The sequence below is a fragment of the Mytilus galloprovincialis genome, chromosome 9 (assembly GCF_965363235.1).
Source record: "Mytilus galloprovincialis chromosome 9, xbMytGall1.hap1.1, whole genome shotgun sequence".
Classification (NCBI taxonomy): domain Eukaryota; kingdom Metazoa; phylum Mollusca; class Bivalvia; order Mytilida; family Mytilidae; genus Mytilus; species Mytilus galloprovincialis.
Window position 1 is genome coordinate 59,079,294 of NC_134846.1, and position 22,430 is coordinate 59,101,723.

At 32.5% G+C, this 22,430-nt stretch overlaps 1 protein-coding gene across 1 annotated transcript in view; it reads left to right on the top strand.

Annotated features, from left to right (window-relative positions):
• Window positions 1-21,729, top strand: part of LOC143045439 (mitotic checkpoint serine/threonine-protein kinase BUB1-like) — a 36,234-nt gene extending 14,505 nt beyond the window's left edge. The window contains exons 12-24 of the mRNA XM_076217932.1: window positions 71-506; window positions 1,608-1,749; window positions 2,708-2,798; window positions 3,164-3,254; window positions 4,481-4,734; window positions 6,442-6,785; window positions 7,054-7,178; window positions 8,115-8,201; window positions 9,111-9,200; window positions 9,588-9,742; window positions 10,491-10,680; window positions 13,845-13,951; window positions 18,183-21,729. Of these exons, the coding sequence (XP_076074047.1) occupies window positions 71-506; window positions 1,608-1,749; window positions 2,708-2,798; window positions 3,164-3,254; window positions 4,481-4,734; window positions 6,442-6,785; window positions 7,054-7,178; window positions 8,115-8,201; window positions 9,111-9,200; window positions 9,588-9,742; window positions 10,491-10,680; window positions 13,845-13,951; window positions 18,183-18,357 (2,287 nt within the window). The 3' untranslated portion in view covers window positions 18,358-21,729. The remainder of the gene's footprint in view (window positions 1-70; window positions 507-1,607; window positions 1,750-2,707; window positions 2,799-3,163; window positions 3,255-4,480; window positions 4,735-6,441; window positions 6,786-7,053; window positions 7,179-8,114; window positions 8,202-9,110; window positions 9,201-9,587; window positions 9,743-10,490; window positions 10,681-13,844; window positions 13,952-18,182) is intronic.
• Window positions 21,730-22,430: the final 701 nt, after the last annotated feature.

Sequence of the window (22,430 nt, forward strand, 5' to 3'; positions counted from 1 at the left end):
AGAGATAAAAATTGAAAACATGACATTGTTTGTGAATCATGTGAAGAGATTAATTTTTGGGTACTTACAGGGAGAAAAGCAGCTCCAAACAGTTAAACTTTGTTGAAATGAATGAATCTTCATCAAGACCAACACAGAACAGCATATTACAGACACAGAGCCCCCTTGACACATCATCCAAGAAGCCATTAAATTCTCTGAGTGATATGACTGATACTAAAGTTTCTCCTTCTCTCTCTCATGGTTACCAGGAGAATTCTTTAGAAAGGCCATCTCAACGGTGTACAGTACCAAGTATTTCATTTCAGTCAGAAAAACCTTCCTTGCCTAATGTTTTCCAGCCAAGAGCTAAGCAAAATTGTTCTTCAGTGAAACCTGCTGAGGAGGTCCATCCAGCACAGGGTCATCTTAGCTTGTCAGAAGTTCAAAATAACAGCTACAGAACACCTATAAACAAGTCAATGGCTATGAGTTCTGCAGGAGGTAGAAATAGTGGTGGCAGACAGGTATATACACTTCACCTCTCATTATGAATATTGGTTCCTGACACATTTTGTATGGATTATACAGAGTAAAAGCATAATTAATGTGAATTAAAGGATAGAATTTAGAAATAAAATATAAGATGAAAGCTCTTCAGATTTTTTATAAAGAAAACTGGGTTCATTAGTTTGGGTTTTTTTTTTTTTTTTTTTGCATTAACATAAAATAGAAAAATTACCTTTATAAATTACACATTTTTATAAGTTTCCTCCCCTTAATATGCTTAACTTATTAAGGAGTAGGTCCAGTAAGACCCCATTTTGGCCTCAATATATAGCAGTTTTACAAAATTGTTTAAATGAAAACTTTTAGCTATTTATTGGAAAGTAGAATGCTTCTGCTACATGAATATGGGCTTGTTTTTGACAGTAGAATGCACATATATCGGGCTACATGAATATGAGCTGTTTTTGACAAAAGAATGCACATATATCGTGTACTAGCAGTCATGCTAAATTACTGAAATCTTCACAATTTTAGCATTTTAGTTAAATTTTATACAGTTTTCGTCTTAATTGGAAGGGGTTGCATTTGTGTTCATTCTTAATATTGAAATGTAAGTTGCATTTGATGATTATACATAACATATATAAGATTGAGGATGAACACGGATGCGGCCACTTTCATTTTTGTCATGACAATTTTTGACATGTTTGATGGATTTTTCCTATTTAAACTTGAATTGGAGCATAAAGTGTTTAAAAAGTGTCAAAAATCTTTCGTCAGCTGAACCTGAAATTTAAGGCCAAAATTGGCCCTTACCAGACCTACTTCTTTAAAATCAAGCAAAAATATGAGTAATTATATCTTCAGATTACATGAAAATGGCAAATTGCATTCCTGCATCAAAATTTACTGAATTTACTGACCTGATTAAAAATGTAGATCTTTTATGTTCTGCTTGTTTACAATCCAAGATTGCTGAAGACACACACACATACCACTTAAAATAGAAAAAATATAGATTTTGTGGCATATATTGTGGTATATTAGAATTATTTAAAACATTCATAAACAATCAGATTGATAAGTTATATTATAAAACAATTTTCAATATACTTTAGAGCATGTCTGAACCTTCCCCTACAGTAAACACAAAGGAAGCTATGCAGTTAGTGATGGGAATGTTTAATGCATCACTAGCCATCGATGCAAATCTTGGTTGGGAAGATGATGATGATGACAATATGGTCACAGCACCCCCAGGTAATATTGATAGAGAAGATGACAGTTGAAATAAGTTTGGGAAACTAAATTCTTCTGGAGTGAAAATGGAAAAAGAATAAAATCTCATTGTCCAGTCTATGGTTTCAAAATGGTAGTATTATCTAGATTATCTATTAACTTTTAAAATTTGAAAAAAAAGTTATTTCTCAAATTTTTGTGCTATTTTCTCATTTCCTGACAGGTGTGAGAAAACTAGTGAAAAGATCTGTTCTTGGCAAATGATTGGTTGAAATTTAATTGTGACGTTAAATTTTCTTGTTTTCTTCTGAATTTTCTTATTGTGACGTCATGAAAAAAGGCAACCATGTCTGATGACGTCCATCAAAAGTACACAACTTTCCTCAAATCTTTGAAAAGGATAAAAATCATAAAAGAAACCGATTCCACCACTGTAACTGGTGTATTACGATATTTCTCCACTCTCAACAGTTATATTTTAATTATTTAAAAAGCTCGGCAAGCCTCTTGCTTTTAATATTAAAATTTAAAAACTGTCTCGAGTCGCGAAATATCATAATACACCTGTTGCAGTTGTGGAATCTATATTTCTCTGTGTAATGAATACTGTGAAAACCTGTTCAATTTTTCAAAAGTGTGGTTTGATCTGTTTCTGAAGTACTAGAAACAAAAGGACTACTTAATTTGGTGTATGATATGATTGAAAGGTGTTTATATTTGTCTAGCTTCATCTGACCTTGACTTCATTTTCATACAATATTGATTATGTTAAGCTTAAGTGCTACTTGTAGTGAAACCTTCATATCACAAACTTCAACATAAATTTAATCATATTTCAAACAGGCGAGCCATATCAGTATGTGCACTCTTTCTGAATGTTTAATTTTGTATATTTATTTATTATTTTGATGTTTGAAAACTTATTCTAGTGTTGTTTGGTAAACTTTAAATATACTATTAAAGTAAATTTCATTTATAGTATCACAGCCTCCAGTTTCCAATGCTCCATTTACAATATTTACTGATGACCAAATGGATACTGGCGAAAGAAATGAAAATGCTGTAAACAGGTACTAAAAAGTGTTTTAAAGATTTTGGCAATTATCAGATACTTGTCCTTCATTTGAATACAATGTAGTAAGAATTTTGTTGCTAGAAAGATCACATATCAAGTTGGTTAAATATATATGTTTGTTTCATTGATAAAAAAATGAGATAATACTCAATTACATATCAATTGTACTTTGCCTTCACCAAATATCAGTACTCTGTTATAATTGCAATGTACTAAGACATCTTATTGGATCTTGCTATCATATACTAGCAATGTTTTATTTAACCATAATCTATTGAGATGGTGAACATTTCATCATGTAACCATTTCAGTTTATAATAAGGTTATTATATTATGAGTTAATAATGTTTTTGTTTGTAGGTTATCCAATAAATCAACAGACTTTATTGGTCAAAGGAAGAAAGGTTTAAACCGAGGTGGACTACAGTCAGTGAGTAAAGACAACTTTGAGGTATTTAGCATCATGATAATGAAGATCGTTTTTGTTTCTTTAAAAGTAATATTGACAGTTATTCACATCTGTATTTCTCCTTGCTATAAAGTATAGGCAAATATTTGAGATTTGCAGTTTTCCTTTGTGTGTTCTCTTTAAATCGTTCCAGGTCACAATCTAGTGAAATTCAGGAAGGATAACTTTGATATCTTGCTTTGGAAATATATTTTATTCTTTCGAACTGCTTTTCTGTAAATTGAGGTATGATACATGTAGTTATAGTCCAGTCAAACTAAGTTTTAACCTCAGACTAATTGCAACAGAAAAAGGGTTTAGTTCTAATCTATAGCATAATGCCCTTAATATACACAGAAAAAAGTCCCAGAAAATCTAACTTGAGGAAAACTCAAATTCAGCATTTTTAATTTCCTATGGAAATTAACACTGGAAGGGAAGGTAACTCCGCAAAAATGAGTCTTTTTGGGGTCAGTTTTTGGTTGATTTTCTTGAAATTTATGTAAAGTATGATACTTTGATAGGGTTATAAAGTTGTACATGCTTGATTATTTTTATTAAATTTGAGATTCTTTACCTTGACATGTTGAGAAATTGAATAAATGGTCAACTAATAAATTACGAAATCTAGATTAAAGCTTGATAAAAGATATGAAAACACCTTTAGAGTTGTTTGTTTTACTTTATAGACTGCTTAAAAATCAAGAATCAATGCATTCTGATGAATAGAAGCGGTAAAACTATAATTTTGTATCAATTTTTATTGATATTTCTGCCTTGTTTGCAAGAGTTATCTCCCTTTTCAATGCAAATCTCCATAAGAATTTTATATGGTGATTTCTTTTGTCTTCCTCAAGTAAGATTTTATGGGACTTTTTTCTGTGTATATTTGGGTATAATGCTAAAGATTAAAACTTAAAAATCTTCTGTTGCAATTACTTTCAGGTTAGGGTCAAATTTATGCTATATTGACTAATAGTGTTGCACTATTTATTCCACAGATATTTTTTACTAAACATGTTCTAACCTTTAATACATACATATTTTTTCTCTCTTTAGATACTCAGTAAATGCAATCAAACAGTGTATTAAATGCTAATAACCATATATAGTTATTGAAATAATAAATATTATGTAATAGATTGAGATAAAAGTTGTAAAATGATTTTATCAATAGTATAATTATTATTTTTGTTTATTTATATGACATTTCTATTGATTTTCACCAGACAATGGAGTATGAAGGTAAAATGGAAGCAATTGAGTCCCAGGCCAGGGATGACATAACAATATGTCCCATTGGTACAAACCAAAGCTTTGCTGCTGCAGCCAGGGTAGCCTCTACACCATTTAACAGGGACAAACCATTAGATTCTCTCAGTGATGTATCTCGTATCTCTGCTCATTCTGATGCTAAAACTTCTCTACAGATTTACACTGACAGTCATCTACATACATCAAAGGAGGAAATCAAGGATCTTAGGTAAAATAAAGTATTGTAAGATGGCAGTAATAGGAAATTCTGACTTTGATCAACTGTACTACTGGAAAGTGCGGATTGTGAAGAATTCAAATCTAGAAATGTTATTTATTATCCAGAAGAAAACTACTGTTTTGAAGAAAGGATTCAAAATTAAGAAAAAATCTCTTATTCTATTCTTTGTTCTTTTATTTGTGATAAGATCTGTTTAAGAGGAATCTCTAATGTGGTTAAGTCAATGCTAGTATTAGCATTTGCAAGTTTTCTTTTCAATGGAGATTATTTGGCTCCACCCCCTATCATGGTTCATTGACTTTGAGACTTTTACATTGTTTACATGTTAAAGTTGGTGTTTAAGTTTGTGTTTGAGGAACCACTTGTGATAAGTCAATGGTATTTGGTATGGAGTTTTATAAACATTGGCATTTCTCATTACCACAGTCTGCACGGTTAGCCACTAGTCCGATGCCCCAGACTAGTAAAATTTCATTCGGACTAGTAAGTTTTTGCAAAACTTTGTTTGGCCAAATAAGAAAAATGTCAGAATATTGGTCTACGGACTAGTGGTTGAAAAAGTTTTTGGTGCAGACTGTTACCATTGAGATTTTTCATGGTCCAGCACCTTAAGTCATGATATATTGACTTTGAATGTTTTTGCATTGTTTATATTATGATATTATTACGTAAGTATTTCTGCATTGGCCTGAGGCGAAGCCGAAGGCCAATACAGCTGGCCGAGGACCAATAACAAGGCCAATACAGAAATACACGTAATAGTATCTTTATTGATTAACTATAGTGTTACAATATTTTTTTAATTCACTTCAAAAGAGATAAATATTTTTACCTTGAAGTGGAACTATCCAAATCTCAGTTTGTTTCTTTTTATCGGATGCAATACATTATAATGATCTGGTGCTGTTTCCGGGTGTCTTCAGCATTTTCTCATATGATGAATTTTTCTACCCTTTTTAGTCACTATAAAGTGTTACAACTTAAATTTAGACGCAACACATAAATAGTAATTGGAAAGGTACTGCCATTGCATGTGTTGCACAGAAACTAATTTAAAATCGATGTGTACAATCGTGAAATTCTGACAGTCTGAGGTCGTCAAGAAATGAACTTTGTGATAATCTTGCTCGTTCCCCAAACCTGAAATAGTTCTATCGTCTATTTTCAAAATACCTTTTGTAAATGAATGTGACCGTCTTTCGCCTGAAATGTATGCTATACTGACATTTTCAGCATGTTTAAGATATGCTAAATGACAACTGCGTCTTCAAAACAACTGTTTACTTTCAGTTTGTGTTTATCGTGACTTTCGATGTAAAATCTAGAGACGTTCCGAAATACTGCACTTATGTCAACTTGGCCAATACAGAAAAAAATCTGTATTGGCCGAGTTATTCTGTATTGGCTGAGTTTATACCTTATATTGCATAGGCAGTTTTCATCATATTACGTCCAATAACAGTGTACATGGTGTAGTTAATTAATAATTTGAAATATTGCCATTTCAATTCAATATTTGCAATATACTATTTTAATTACAAAAAGGCGAGACATACCTCTGTGTTAACAGTTTATGAAAAGAGTGGATACTTCAAGGGTATTTTAATTTTCAATAAAATTCCTGTAAAATATGCACACAGAACAAAAGCTGTAATATTTATTGTTGATTTACTAGAATTAATTTTTGTTTTCTAGCCCCATCATGGAAGGCAGTAATGAAGAATCATCTGGAAATCATGGACAGTCAACTGTAAATAGTGTTTTTGCCAAATCTCACACTTCACATGCTGCCATGGAAACAGACTTTTGTGACATACCAAAATTTGAAGACTTAAACCAGTCAACACATGTGATAGATATTACAAAATATACTCCATCACCTTCAGTTCACCTTCAGATTAAACCTAGGAATCCATTTGATGAAAATGACATTGATAAATTTTTGCACACATCATCACCACCTTTGGAATCAAAGTGTAATTATTACGAAAGGGATGAACTCTTGCCAGAGATCAGAGTTGCTAATATGATTGACTTAGGTAAGGTTTTAACTTTTATTTAACCACAACAAAGCCAAACCTCTCATTTTAAATTTTGGAAATAAAGTTTCTTGAATGTATAAATATTGTTATTATCAGGGTACAATATAGAATATCTTCTTTATGTTATGATTTATAGATACTTCTTTTTAAATAAAGACATTTGGAATTAACAGATTTATGAAACTTTATTGATATCTAAACAATAGTAGTGATTGTTTTTTACATATTCAACAAAATTGATTTAATACCTTATTTTATTAAACAGGACAGGATACATTTATTGCTGAAGAACTGGTTGGGAAAGGTGGTTATGCTAAAGTATACAAGATCTCAAGTTATGATTATCTCAATGAGTATGGTGAAGACAGTCCAGAAACATTGGCTTTAAAGGTATAATGTGCATAGTTTTAGAAAGTTATTTTGTCATGCCTTATTTTCCTGTATGGAGTCAGTACCATATCATCATACCAAAAATGTTCACAAAAATGTTCACATCTGCATAGGATGTTGACTAATTGGAAACACTCAAATTATACATTTTTTGCAATAACTGTTTGTATTTTTATAAAATTTTCAATACTATGTTAACTGTACCAGGAAAAAAAAGTAAAGTCAAAGACTACGTATTGAATTACATATGTTGCATGTAATTAAAGAAAAATTGCTTTTGATCTTTAGGCCATCATGATTAAGGTCAATGTTATATATATTAAAAAGAAACCTCAATGAACTGATAATTTGAGTTTTGGTATTATAACTATAGAAACATAAATGAAATTGGAACCAAACATCAATAAATGGTCACATATAAAGAGTGGATGATCCCTATTAATTTGAGATTACTGTGTCCAAGGGCTAAAATAGGTGCAGAAAAGGATTTTCAGTGTTATCTCTAAAAAAAAATACAAGAGGTCAAATATTATGAGAGAACCCCAATTGATTTTAGATTATTGCTCCTACGGTAAAGATATTAAAAACTAACTAAGATATACAGAAAAAAGCAAGTATAGAAAAGATGGTTCTCTACAAAAATTCTGGACCTGAATTGGGATTTACACAAAACTTTCTAATATGGTAAAGTACATGGCGAGGGCATTTAAACATCCTGCTCAGCTAAATGCACACTCCCTTATCAAACTTACTGCTGGAAGGGAGAGGTACATACAACAGTATTTTTACCAGATATGCCTTTTCACATAGAAATTTAAATTTTCTTGGATTAAATTTTAAAGATAACATATGCAAGTGTAGAAACCTTACAAAGTTTGTTAGGATAGTAAACCAATGTTATATTTATTAATTATGTTACTTTATTTTTTATTTCAGGTTCAGTCTCCACCTTGTCCTTGGGAGTTTTATATATGTAATGAACTACAGAACAGATTAACACAGATAAATAATCCTGTTGATATTGTAGGTTTTTCTTAGTTTACATATCATGACATTTATATTGAATATTAGAAAGTAAGAAATCTTTTATCATACCGCCTTTTCAAAGGAGGGGGAATACTGTTTTAATCATGTTTTTTTTTACCTCATCTCAATTTGTGTGACGCATGAATATTCCGTCACATTTTTCTCAGGAACTTCAAATCAGAGCTTCCTAAAATTTGTTATCAGACTGACAGTGTAAATGTTTTAGTGTGTGATGCTTTGCTCAACTTTTGGTCTACTGAATGCTTAAAGTCATATGAAACGAGTGACTGGTGAAAAGAAGCATGGATATTTAGCACATGTATAACATGTACAATCAGATAATTGTTTATTTCAATAACAGAATCATGCGTATTGCGATCACCAGATTTTTACGAGAAGGTTACTTTAATGCGGAAAATATTTCGGCAAATTGAGCAAGCAATTAATAAAAAAGTAAACTTCTTCTAAATGTGGACAAATTAAAGAATTTTCTTTAGAAATAAGTATATGTACATAAGTTTATTATGAAAACTATCCATTTAGTTATAAAAAACATATGCATCATTTTTTTAATTTTTTTTTGTGATTTCATATGTTTTTAAATATTGTTAACAGGCAACTAACAAACAAGAGAAATAGATGATATGAATTATTAAAGATGAATAAATCACCTACCAAACTTGGAACAACATACAAGAAAAAAACGAAAAACACAGATACAACCAATAAAGAACTATTTATTACCCTTTTTTCATTTTATAGACCTACTTTATAGGGAACTAAACATGCATTTCATGGAATTGTTTCTAGATAGCCTTTCCAAAAACTATTTTTCTAGAGCGTATATCTTTACAGTAGCACATAATAGAAACCTAACAGTAATTTTGCTATTCTGTATACTTGTAGAAACCTGCCATGATGAATGCTAAGAAAGGATACTTCTTCAACAACTGTAGCTGTATTCTGACAGATTACCATGCACAAGGCACACTTTTGGTATTTGATACTTAATACTTTATGTACAGATTCTTATATTCTGAGGATTCTGTCATTCACTGTCAATTGTCCTTGACCTTGTGTTCATGCTTTAGTAAATGCTTTGAATAACTGTATAGTTTATTTATCACATGAATTTCTAACTGATTTTGAGTAAAGGACAACTTTATTTTTTAAATGTGGAATCCTTTGAGGTCTTCATGTTACCAAACAGGGTTTACCTGACCTTGACCTAATTTATGGATCAGTGATCAAGGACCGTTTCTCTTGGTAAAGTCCATCTCTCAGATATTATAAGCAATAGATTATATATATTTGGGGGATAATTTTAAGGTTTACATGTGGAATGACCACAGAAAATACATATTTGAATCTTTTTCTTTTCAGGATCTTGTAAACAAATTGACCAAGTCCAACAGCACCGTGGGTGAAGCATTAGCTATGTATGTTACCATAGAGATGTTATATATGATTGAATACCTACACAAGTGTCAGATTATCCATGGTGATGTCAAACCAGATAACTTCTTGTTAATTGATATGTAAGTCCGTGTTCGCTGTATGCTATAGAAATGTGTTTGTATTTTACCTCGTCTTTGAATATATGTTACTACAATATATATATATTTAGAAGTCGTATTTCATCTCATAAGTATTTATGAAATAGGAAAATGTGAAGTGACTCCAATGAGATAACTAGCTATCAGGGACCTATTTAAATGAAGTGGATGATAGACACTTAGGTTACAATGCAGCCTTCAACAATAAGCAAAACAGATTTTTATGCCCCACCTACGATAGTAGAGGGGCATTATGTTTTCTGGTCTGTGCGTCCGTTCGTTCGTCCGTTCGTTCGTTCGTTCGTTCGTTCGTCTGTCTGTCCCGCTTCAGGTTAAAGTTTTTGGTCGAGGTAGTTTTTGATGAAGTTGAAGTCCAATCGACTTCAAACTTGGTACACATGTTCCCTATGATATGATCTTTCTAATTTTAATACCAAATTAGAGATTTTACCCCAATTTCACGGTCCACTGAACATAGAAAATGATAGTGCGAGTGGGGCATTCGTGTACTGAGGACACATTCTTGTTACTTGTAGCTTTAAAAGAACTTAACATGAAAAAATCTGAAATAATTCATACAAAAAAAACTGATTTATGACATCCGCTGACAAATTTTGCATCGTTGTCTATAACTGTTTTAAAATTATGAAGTATTTATGCTTGAAAATAGTTGGAAAATTTTTAATGCATAGTTGCACATTTTTATCCAAGTGTTTGCCATTTTTTACAGACCAAAACTGAAAAGCAGTACTGATCCAAGTGTTGTTTTTGGTGGAGCTAGTCGTTGTATGCAGCTGATAGACTTTGGACAAAGTATTGACATGTCTAAATACCCAAAAGGTACAACATTTATGGCTAAAGTAAAGACTTCTGGCTTCCAGTGCATAGAAATGCAGACAGACAGGCCATGGACATACCAGGTATAACAAATAAAGAAAATACTACAAGTCATTCCTATTTTTCACACTTCTGTAGTAAAAAAATAAAATTTGTTTTGTTTGTTCAATTTAAATCTTAATATCACTACCATAACTGTCATTTGATATAGTGCAAACTGCACACAATTTTTATAGGCTACACAGGTTTCTTTTACCTCATGTATATGTCACAGTTTATGGGCATTAATATACTAAAAGGGTAAAAATATAACATTTCTATGAAAAACAATTTATAGTCAGAAATGTTTCAGCATTGATGTTGCTTGTAAGTGAAAGAACTTTCTGGCTTTGAAACATTCTGCATTTAACATATCTCTTGATTGTAAATTGTGTAAAGTTAACATTTATTGTCCCCTGTCCAATGGGGGACATAGAAAAATAGGGCAATATCAATGTCTCAGACAAATTTAAAAATCAGTTCTGATCAAATATTTTCAATAATATCAGAGTTATCCTTGGAAATAATAAATATATCAGAAATTGCTCCAAAGTCTTTTGTTAGATTATTTAATAAAAGATAAAAATATTATTACTTATTGCTCTTGAACGAAACAAATAAATTATGTGCAACATAGGGGACATTAGAACTCAGTTTTTGTCGAGCCTGCAACTTTTGTTGCAGAAAGCTCGACATAGGGATAGTGATCCGGCGGCGGCTACGGCGGTGGCGGTGTTAGCTAACTTCTTAAAAGCTTTATATTTTAGAAGGTGGAAGACCTGGATGCTTCATACTTTGTATATAGATGCCTCATGTTACGAAGTTTCCGTCAGTCACATGTCCAATGTCCTTGACCTCATTTTCATGGTTCAGTGACCACTTGAAAAAAAAGTTCAGATTTTTTGTAATGTTGAATTCTCTCTTATTATAAGTAATAGGATAACTATATTTGATATGTGCGTACCTTGCAAGGTCCTCATGTCTGTCAGACAGTTTTCACTTGACCTCGACCTCATTTCATGGATCAGTAAACAAGGTTAAGTTTTGGTGGTCAAGTCCGTATCTCAGATACTATAAGCAATAGGGCTTGTATATTCGGTGTATGGAAGGACTGTAAGGTGTACATGTCCAACTGGCAGGTGTCATCTGACCTTGACCTCATTTTCATGGTTCAGTGGTTATAGTTAAATTTTTGTGTTTTGGTCTGTTTTTTTCATACTATATGCAATAGGTCTACTGTATTTGTTGTATGGAATGATTGTAAGGTGTACATGTCTAGCGGGCAGATGTCATGTGACCTTGACCTCATTTTCATGGTTCAGTGGTTATAGTTAAATTTTTGTGTTTTGGTCTGTTTTTTTCATACTATATGCAATAGGTCTACTATATTTGTTGTATGGAATGATTGTAAGGTGTACATGTCTAGCGGGCAGATGTCATGTGACCTTGACCTCATTTTCATGGTTCAGTGGTTATAGTTAAATTTTTGTGTTTTGGTCTGTTTTTTGTCGAGCCTGCAACTTTTGTTGCAGAAAGCTCGACATAGGGATAGTGATCCGGCGGCGGCGGCGGCGTTAGCTAACTTCTTAAAAGGTTTATATTTAGGAAGGTGAAAGACCTGGATGCTTCATACTTTGTATATAGATGCCTCATGTTACGAAGTTTCCGTCAGTCACATGTCCAATGTCCTTGACCTCATTTTCATGGTTCAGTGACCACTTGAAAAAAAAGTTCAGAATTTTTGTAATGTTGAATTCTCTCTTATTATAAGTAATAGGATAAATATATTTGGTATGTGCGTACCTTGCAAGGTCCTCATGCCCGTCAGACAGTTTTCACTTGACCTCGACCTCATTTCATGGATCAGTGAACAAGGTTAAGTTTTGGTGGTCAAGTCCATATCTCAGATACTATAAGCAATAGGGCTAGTATATTCGGTGTATGGAAGGACTGGAAGGTGTACATGTCCAACTGGCAGGTGTCATCTGACCTTGACCTCATTTTCATGGTTCAGTGGTTATAGTTAAGTTTTTGTGTTTTGGTCTGTTTTTCTCATACTTTATGCAATAGGTTTACTATATTTGTTGTATGGAATGATTGTAAGGTGTACATGTCTAGCGGGCAGATGTCATGTGACCTTGACCTCATTTTCATGGTTCAGTGATGAAAGTTAAGTTTTTAAGTTTCGGTCTTTTTATCTAATATTATATGCCAAAGGTCAACTATATTTGGTGTATGGGAATATATTATGATTTATATGTCAGTCCCGCAGGTTTTATTTGACCATGACCTCAATTGCACGGTTCATTGCACAGTGTTAAGTTTTTGTGTTTTGGTCTATTTTTCTTAAACTATAAGTAGTAGGTCAACTATATTTGTTGTATGGAAGCTTTGTTAGCTGTACATGTCTGCCTGGCATGGTTCATCTGACCTTGACCTCATTTTCATGGTTCATTGGTCTTTGTTAAGCTATCTTGGTTAAAGTTAAGTTTATGTGACAGTTGTAATAAAGCTTTATACTTAGGACTATCAACATAATATCAATGATTAGTAAAGAAGGCGAGACATTTCAGTGTGTGCACTCTTGTTTCATACTATATGCAATAGGTCTACTATATTTGTTGTATGGAATGATTGTAAGGTGTACATGTCTAGCGGGCAGATGTCATGTGACCTTGACCTCATTTTCATGGTTCAGTGGTCAAAGTTAAGTTTTTGAGTTTTGGTCTATTTATCTAATACTATATGCCATAGGTCAACTATATTTGGTGTATGGAAATATTTTATGATCTTTATGTCAGTAGGGCAGGTTTCTTTTGACCATGACCTCATTTTCACGGTTCATTGCACAGTGTTAATTTTTTGTGTTTTGGTCAATTTTTCTTAAACTATAAGTAATAGGTCAACTATATATGTTGTATAGAAGCATTGTTAGCTGTACATGTCTGCCTGGCATGGTTCATCTGACCTTGACCTCATTTTCATGGTTCATTGGTCTTTGTTTAGTTATTTTGGTTAATGTTAAGTTAATGAGACAGTTGTAATAAAGCTTTATACTTAGGACTATCAACATAATATCAATGATTAATATAGAAGGCGAGACATTTCAGCGTGTGCACTCTTGTTGTTGTTAATTGATGATATCAGCTAAAATCGAATCAACATGTGATTGTAAGTTTTGATAAATAAATTATTTTATTGTTTTCAGACTGACTTATTTGGTTTAGTTGGTACAATCCACGTTTTAGTGTTTAGGAAATATATGCAGGTTTATCAAAGCTATGGAGAATGGAAAATCACATCTAGTCTTGTCAGGTAAGTTATAGTAGTTGTTTAGTCTAGAACAGAAGTCTTAGTGACAGAAAATAGATTTTCACCTTAACAAATAAAATACAAAAAATTTACCACTTGTATCAGACATAATTAAGTAACTTACCATATCTATATAAATAGGGTGCAAACATTAATCCATCATTCTGCCTCTGATGAAGGTCCTTTTCGGACCGAAACCGGTCAGGCTATAAAACATCACCAGGCGCTGTTAATTATGTGTATTGGTATATATACTATATTTTTAAGCTTTTACATTTTTCTCACTGATACACATAGTTAGTTTACTAACGAAAGCTCCATAATGTGTTTAGAGACTACTTATGTCAGTACACCTTTCCTATATTGCCTATTGATTTTTGACTGACATAGGAGCTCTAAGCGTAAGCCTAGCGATTACCTGAAATTGATGTATATATGTAATACCTACATTACAAACTTAAGGTGTTGAAAACTTTTTAACACTGAGGATTAATATTCGTCTACCTTTTGATCTTAAAAGGAGTACTAAAGGCTTAAATGAAGCATTCTCAACAAGAACCCCCCCCCCCAACCAAATTTTGTTTGGTTAGGGGGGGGTAATAGTTTTGACTTGAGGTTTTGGCGTATCACAAGCTAAAACGTCAAGACTACATGACTACCATGAAATACTAATATTAAACTTGATATTTAGGTGTATCATAAGCCAAAGATCAAGACTGCATGACAACCATGAATTACTATTTCAGGACTTGATATTCAGGTGTATCATAATCCTGAGATCAAGACTGCATGACTACTAGGAAGTACTATTTCAAGACTTGATATTTAGGTGTATCACAAGCCAAATATCAAGATCACATGACTACCATGACATACTATTCCAAGACTTGATATTTAGGTGTATCATAAGCCAAAGATCAAGACTAAATGATTACCATGTACTTCTTAAATTATTAAAACACCCTTTACCCAATGCTAAAGCCCAAATATGGTTATATCATCAGGTCACATGATTACCGTATAATGTTGAAAAGTTTACCGTAACATGTAAAGAAAGTTTACTGTAACATGTACATTAGCTAAATATAGATAACTGTAACCATGGAAAATCCCACTGAAAGGATAATTGAACCTTTTTAGATATCAACAAGATACATATTTATCCACTGGATAACTTTGATCCGCCGGTTAAATCTCAACCACTGGTTAACTCAACCGCCAGTTAAATCTGAACTGCTGGATAACTCAACCGCTGGTAAACTCAACCGCCAGTTACCATATCTATATAAATAGGGTGCAAACATTAATCCATCATTCTGCCCAGGGTTTCCCCTGGGTCAATTATTTTTTTTGCCACCTCTTTCGCCAAAATATTTCCATACACCAAAACTCAAAAACTTAAATTTTGACCACTGAACCTTGAAAATGAGGTCAATGTCAGATGACACCTGTCAGCAAGACATGAACACTTTAAAATCATTGCATACACCAAATATAGACCTATTGCATTTAGTATAACAATATATTTTTCGCCACTTTATTATTTTTTTCGCCAAGTAACATAAATATATTTTTCGTTTAAAATTTACCTTTTTTTTCTACCCCTCCCTTAAATGAGATGATTTTGCCCCATGGTGTCTCTGATTATTCTTTCAAACTTAGTTTAGAGTCTACATTTTAATGATATATACCAGTATAGTTCGTAGGGAAAGTTGAAAAGAAAATACTGTTGTGCCCTTTTGTACTAAGAAGTCATTTTTACAACAAAACAAAAGCTTTTATGACATGAAATTGATCCCTCATTTCATGTGAGTGTAGTCATTACATTGAAGGGTTACTCTCATTCGAGGGGTTGTTCCCAACCTTTTGGATAGATTTTTTCATCACAACAGTTTTCTTTTCTTGACCATCGTAAATGAAAAAGTTGAGACGTACAACTATGATTGAAACACGTGTGTCACTCAAACGACTTTATTTAAGTCAAAGGATAATTAAAGTTTTAATTCCGAGATTTTTCTTGCTTTTGAACATTTTTCGTCACAAAAACAGCTTTCTTTTCTAAACTATCTTTAAAGGGAGAAAAGACGTCAAAAGTTTGCTTCAAACACGTGCGTCGCAAAGATGTAAATAAATTCTGTATGTGACATTTAGCGGAAGCCAATTTACCATATCATTTTGAGAAACAATTCAATCAACACCTTTATTAATTAGTCCTTTGTTGTCGATAGCTATAAAATGCAATCAGCTGATTATTGATTTTCTGTCTAAATCTTAATGAGGTCAAGGTGAATTCCGAGTATTGTCTGATCGGGTCATGTCCGAGAAACTCGAAAAAAAGTAAATAAACAAGATGGAGGAAAATAAATCGTTTTATATATTTTTTTTGCCAAATTCTTTCGCAAATGACGAATTTTTATCGCCACAATTATTATTTTTTCGCAAATTGCGAAAATGGCGACCGCCAGCGGAAACCCTGATTCTGCCTCTGATGAAGGTCCTTTTCGGACCAAAACCGGTCAGGCTATAAAACATCACTAGGCGCTGTTAATTATGTGTATTGGTATATATACTATATTTTTATGCTTTTACATTTTTCTCACTGATACACATAGTTAATATGGCTTCTACTAACGAAAGCTCCATTTGGAGCTAATGTGTTTAGAGACTACTTATGTCAGTACACCTTTCCTATATTGCCTAATTAAGTAACTAGATTGAAAAAACGCACCACTTTTTCAAATTACAAACTTTTTAACAAACTGTTATAAATTGATGGTGTATGAATAATGAAACTTAAAAAAAAGAAAAATAAGGGTTAATGGGCAACATTTTTAATGGTACTGCATGGATAAAATTAGAGAATTCAGAATAAATGACAAAAAATCCAAAACAAGAGTTGTGAACATCCTTACATGATGCTTAAAAAAATAAAAACAAAATTAAAATTATTACACATACTATTGTTTACAATCATGAAATATTATTTCATTTGCTTTGTGTAATTGAATGTTACTTTTTTATACCCAGATGTAAATATTTTTGCTTGGTTGGGGTATAATTTACCCCCTGGAAATCAACCAATCAGATTGCAAGATTCCTCCTTCATGATGAATAAGAATGTTTATTTTTGTCGAGCCTGCAACTTTTGTTGCAGAAAGCTCGACATAGGGATAGTGATCCGGCGGCGGCGGCTATGGCGGCGGCGTTAGCTAACTTCTTAAAAGCTTTATATTTTAGAAGGTGGAAGACCTGGTTGCTTCATACTTTGTATTTAGATGCTTCATGTTACGAAGTTTCCGTCAGTCACATGTCCAATGTCCTTGACCTCATTTTCATGGTTCAGTGACCACTTGAAAAAAAAGTTCAAATTTTTTGTAATGTTGAATTCTCTCTTATTATAAGTAATAGGATAACTATATTTGATATGTGTGTACCTTGCAAGGTCCTCATGTCTGTCAGACAGTTTTCACTTGACCTCGACCTCATTTCATGGATCAGTGAACAAGGTTAAGTTTTGGTGGTCAAGTCCATATCTCAGATACTATAAGCAATAGGGCTAGTATATTCAGTGTATGGAAGGACTGTAAGGTGTACATGTCCAACTGGCAGGTGTCATCTGACCTTGACCTCATTTTCATGGTTCAGTGGTTATAGTTAAATTTTTGTGTTTTGGTCTGTTGTTCTCATACTATATGCAATAGGTCTACTATATTTGTTGTATGGAATGATTGTAAGGTGTACATGTCTAGCGGGCAGATGTCATGTGACCTTGACCTCATTTTCATGGTTCAGTGGTCAAAGTTAAGTTTTTGAGTTTTGGTCTTTTTATCTAATACTATATGCCATATGTCAACTATATTTGATGTATGGAAATATTTTATGATCTTTATGTCAGTCGCGCAGGTTTTATTTGACCGTGACCTCATTTTCACGGTTCATTGCACAGTGTTAAGTTTTTGTGTTTTGGTCTATTTTTCTTAAACTATAAGTAATAGGTCAACTATATATGTTGTATAGAAGCATTGTTAGCTGTACATGTCTGCCTGGCATGGTTCATCTGACCTTGACCTCATTTTCAAGGTTCATTGGTCTTTGTTTAGTTATCTTGGTTAATGTTAAGTTTATGGTACAGTTGTTATAAAGCTTAGCTTTATACTTAGGACTATCAACATAATATCAATGATTAGTATTGAAGGCGAGACATTTCAGCGTGTGCACTCTTGTTACCTTTCAGATCATGGAATGTACCATTATGGAAGAAGTTATTCCATGAATGTTTGAACATCCCTAGCTGTGATGAGATTCCAGATATTTCAGTAATCAGAAAGGAGTTTGAGGAATACTTTTGCAATAACTTGTTGGACAAATATAATAGTATACAAAATGCTCTCTCCTTACAGTTGTTGTAGTAGAGTGTGTATAAATGTAATACACAACCAGTTAACTATATGTTCATGTCTAAGTCAAATCAACTCTTATTTCATGTGCAATCTATCATAAAGTTTGTCAGAGAAACTGAAATATATTTTTGAATGAAATTGTGACTGCTTACTTGTGCCAGCATAGATTATACAGACAGTATAAACAAATTTTATTTAATTTTTTTGAACCTATTTTCTATAAAAAATAAGGCAGACTTTTTTTTATAAAGCATTGTTCTGTATCAATTCATTTCAATTAATGATTGTGTCTCATTATTGGCTTATTTGCTGAACAATTGGGGAAATTAGCATATACCCATTCTGTGTTCAATATGTCATCATTGCTTTAATGTGTTCAAACTATGTAATAATATTATACTTATTGTACATATTTTTTTATTGCTAATGTGTAAAATGTATCTCTGTAAATAATTTCTGCTATGTATAAGGTTTATACATATGTATATTTTTTGTCTGAGAGCTAGTGCTTTATTTTCTGAGACTGAACTGGCTCTTTTTAGTCCCCTACCATCATTTATCAGTTTTCCACATTTTTTTCTTGTTTTCTTTTGGTCAGTTAAAAATCAAATTTGTATTTTGTTCTGGTATGGCGATTTTGTGCAGAGTTATGGTCCTTCGACTTCACGCCAGTAATCATCAGTTTTTTGCACTTTTTAGCTCACCTGGCCTAAAAGGCCATGTGAGCTTTTCTCATCACTTGGCGTCCGTCGTCGTCGTCTGTCGTCGTTAACAATTTTTCAAACATCTTCTCCTCTGAAACTACAGAATAGATTTGAATGAAACTTAAAATGATTGTTCCTTAGATTATCCTGCACAAAGTGTGTGCTTCGATTTTTGATCCGTCAAAAAACATGGCCGCCGTTACTTAAAATAGAACATAGGTATCAAATGCAGTTTTTGGCTTATATCTCAAAAACGGAAGCATTTAGAGCAAATCTGACTGGGGTAAAAATGTTCATTAGGTCAAGATCTATCAGCCCAGAAATTTTCAGATGAATCAAACAAACCATTGTTGGGTTGCTGCCACTTAATTGGTAATTTCAAGGAAATTTTGCAGTTTTTGGTCATTATCTTGAATATTATTATAGATGAAGATAAACTGTAAACAGCAAAAATGATCAGCAAATTAAGATCTACAAGTAGGTTAATATGACCTAAATTGTCAATTGACCCCTTAAGGGGTAAATGTCCTTTAATGACAATTTTTCACAATTTGTTCATCATATTTGCTAACTTTAAAAAATCTTCTCCTCTGAAACTACTGAATGGATTTGGATGAAACTTAGCATGATAGTTCCTTAGATTATCCTGCACAAAGTGTGTGCTTCGATTTTTGAACCATCAAAAAACATGGCCGCCCTTACTTTAAATAGAACATAGGGGTCAAATGCAGTTTTTGGCTTATATCTCAAAAACGAAAGCATTTAGAGCAAATCTGACATGGGGTAAAAATGTTCATTAGGTCAAGATCTATCAGCCCTGAAATTTTCAGACGAATCAAACAAACCATTGTTGGGTTGCTGCCACTTAATTGGTAATTTTAAGGAAATTTTGCAGTTTTTGGTCATTATCTTGAATATCATTATAGATAAAGATAAACTGTAAACTGCAAAAATGATCAGCAAAGTAAGATCTACAAATAGGTTAATATGACCAAAATTGTCAATTGACCCCTTAAGGGGTAAATGTCCTTTAATGACAATTTTTTACAATTTGTTCATCATATTTGCTAACTTTAAAAAATCTTCTCCTCTGAAACTACTGAATGGATTTGGATGAAACTTAGCGTGATAGTTCCTTAGATTATCCTGCACAAAGTGTGTGTTTTGATTTTTGATCCGTCAAAAACATGGCCGCCCTTACTTTAAATAGAACATAGGGGTCAAATGACGAAGACTGGTGACCAACACTCAGTAGATGACAGAGAGGAGGAGTCTGCCCTCATTTATAAAAACAGAAAAACAAATGCCCCTTGTGGGAATACTATTGAAAATGAGCCTGAGGAGTCTGTCCTCCCTAAAAAACAGATAAACTGAGCATGCCCCTTATGGGAAAACTGAGCAGATTGTACATTTCACCTCTTGTAGTTTTTTCAATTTTTTTTAATACTTTATGCATTAGGTCAACTATATTTGGTGTATGAAAATATTTTATGATCTATATGTCGGTTACGCAGGTTTTATTTGAACTTGACCTCATTTTCACAGTCCATTGCTAAGTTTTAAGTGTTTGTGTTTTGGTCTCATTTTCTTTATTTATAAACAGTAAGTCATATATATTTGTAATATTGAAGAATTGTTAGCTGTACATGTTTGCCTGGCATGGTTCAATATGTTCAATAAGGCATTGTTTACCAGGTGAGCGATTCAGGCTCTTGAGAGCCTCTTGTTTCCATTATGCATGAAGATATTATTTCACAATTGTTATAATTCAGCCTTGACAAGTCATAGTTCAAATTATAATTTTGTTCTATTAAGATGATTTTCTTGCAAAACAATGGTCCTTGGACTTGGAAAGTACATGGAAGTAATCCTTTTATGGCATTTTGTTTCAATACAATGAATTATATTTTGATGGGGATTATATTTTGCCATCCAATATTCTCAAAGTGCTTGTTATGATACTAGTATAAGGTTTAACTAAGAAATATAGTTCTGAAATTAAGGTGGTGAAACTGATTGAATATCAATATTATGTATAATGTGTATAATGTACATAAATCTCTTTTCATTAGGATTTTTCTAATAAGTCTATTTCCTCAACTATGTCAGATTAATTTTAGGCAGTTAAGCTGCCTTATGCGAGCACCCTAGATTTGTGTTCTTCCCAATAAATGCTGAAGTACATGCCATTGTTATTATCTAGATGGATATTATGTTATTTATAACTAATTGGACAGTTTTCATATTTTTAATTCTGGATTACAAAAAATATGACCAGAAAAACCTTAAATGATCGTCGAATCACCCAAGAGTTTTGCAATACTTGCAGATTAAACCAAGGAAAACAATAATTCAGCATTAAGAGAATGTACAGTAGTATCATCTAATGGTTGGTATGTGTATCAAATTATATATTGTCTATAGATCTGTCCTTATCTAATTTCTGCTTCTTATCATATTCAGTGTTTACAAGTTTATATAGCTATTTACAGACAAATAAACATTGATATACACTGTTAATGTATTATGTTATATTATTAGAATTTTGTTTTTTTGATCATCAATTCTATATTGTCTATAGATCTGTCCTTATCTAATTTCTGCTTCTATTCATATTCAGTGTTTACATGTTTATATACCTATTTACAGACAAATAAACATTAATTTACACTGTCAATGTCTCCAATTATATTATTAGAATTTTGTTGGTTGCAATCACTTTATAACTGCTCCTTTGAAATGAATGAAAATTCATTGTACAGCCAAACCTTTTTATGCTCTATTTATGGGCATTATGTTTTCTGGTCTGTGCGTCAGTCCGTTCATTTGTTTGTTCCTCTGTCCTTCTTTCCCTCTTAAGGTTAAATTTTTTGGTCAAGGTAGTTTTTGATGAAGTTGAGGTCCAATCAACTTGAAACTTAGTACACTGTCACATGTTCCCTATAATATGATCTTTCTAATTTTAATGCCAAATTAGAGATTTTACCCCATTTTCACGGTCCACTGAACATAGAAAATGATAGTGCGGATGTGGCATCAGTGTACTGGGTACACATTCTTGTTTCTTCTCTCTCTGTATAGTCAAACATTTTAAAACCAGACCAGCAGTTAATAGATTTCTTGATGCTCTATAAAAAATTTTGAGTCCCAAAATTTTTCTTTAGTATCATAAGTTAAATTTCATCCTCCTAATTTCTTGACCATATCTAATTCTGTCTTATTATCTGAAACAGGCTGATCCAGAAATTTTTCAGTGTCACCAATAATATCTTTCAAAAGGTTGCAAAAATTTAATTAAAATCAAGGTCATGAAAAGTGTTCCAAAATCAAAATTGATTCCAATTTCATATTTCTTGGATGTCTGCAAGTGAATTTGTC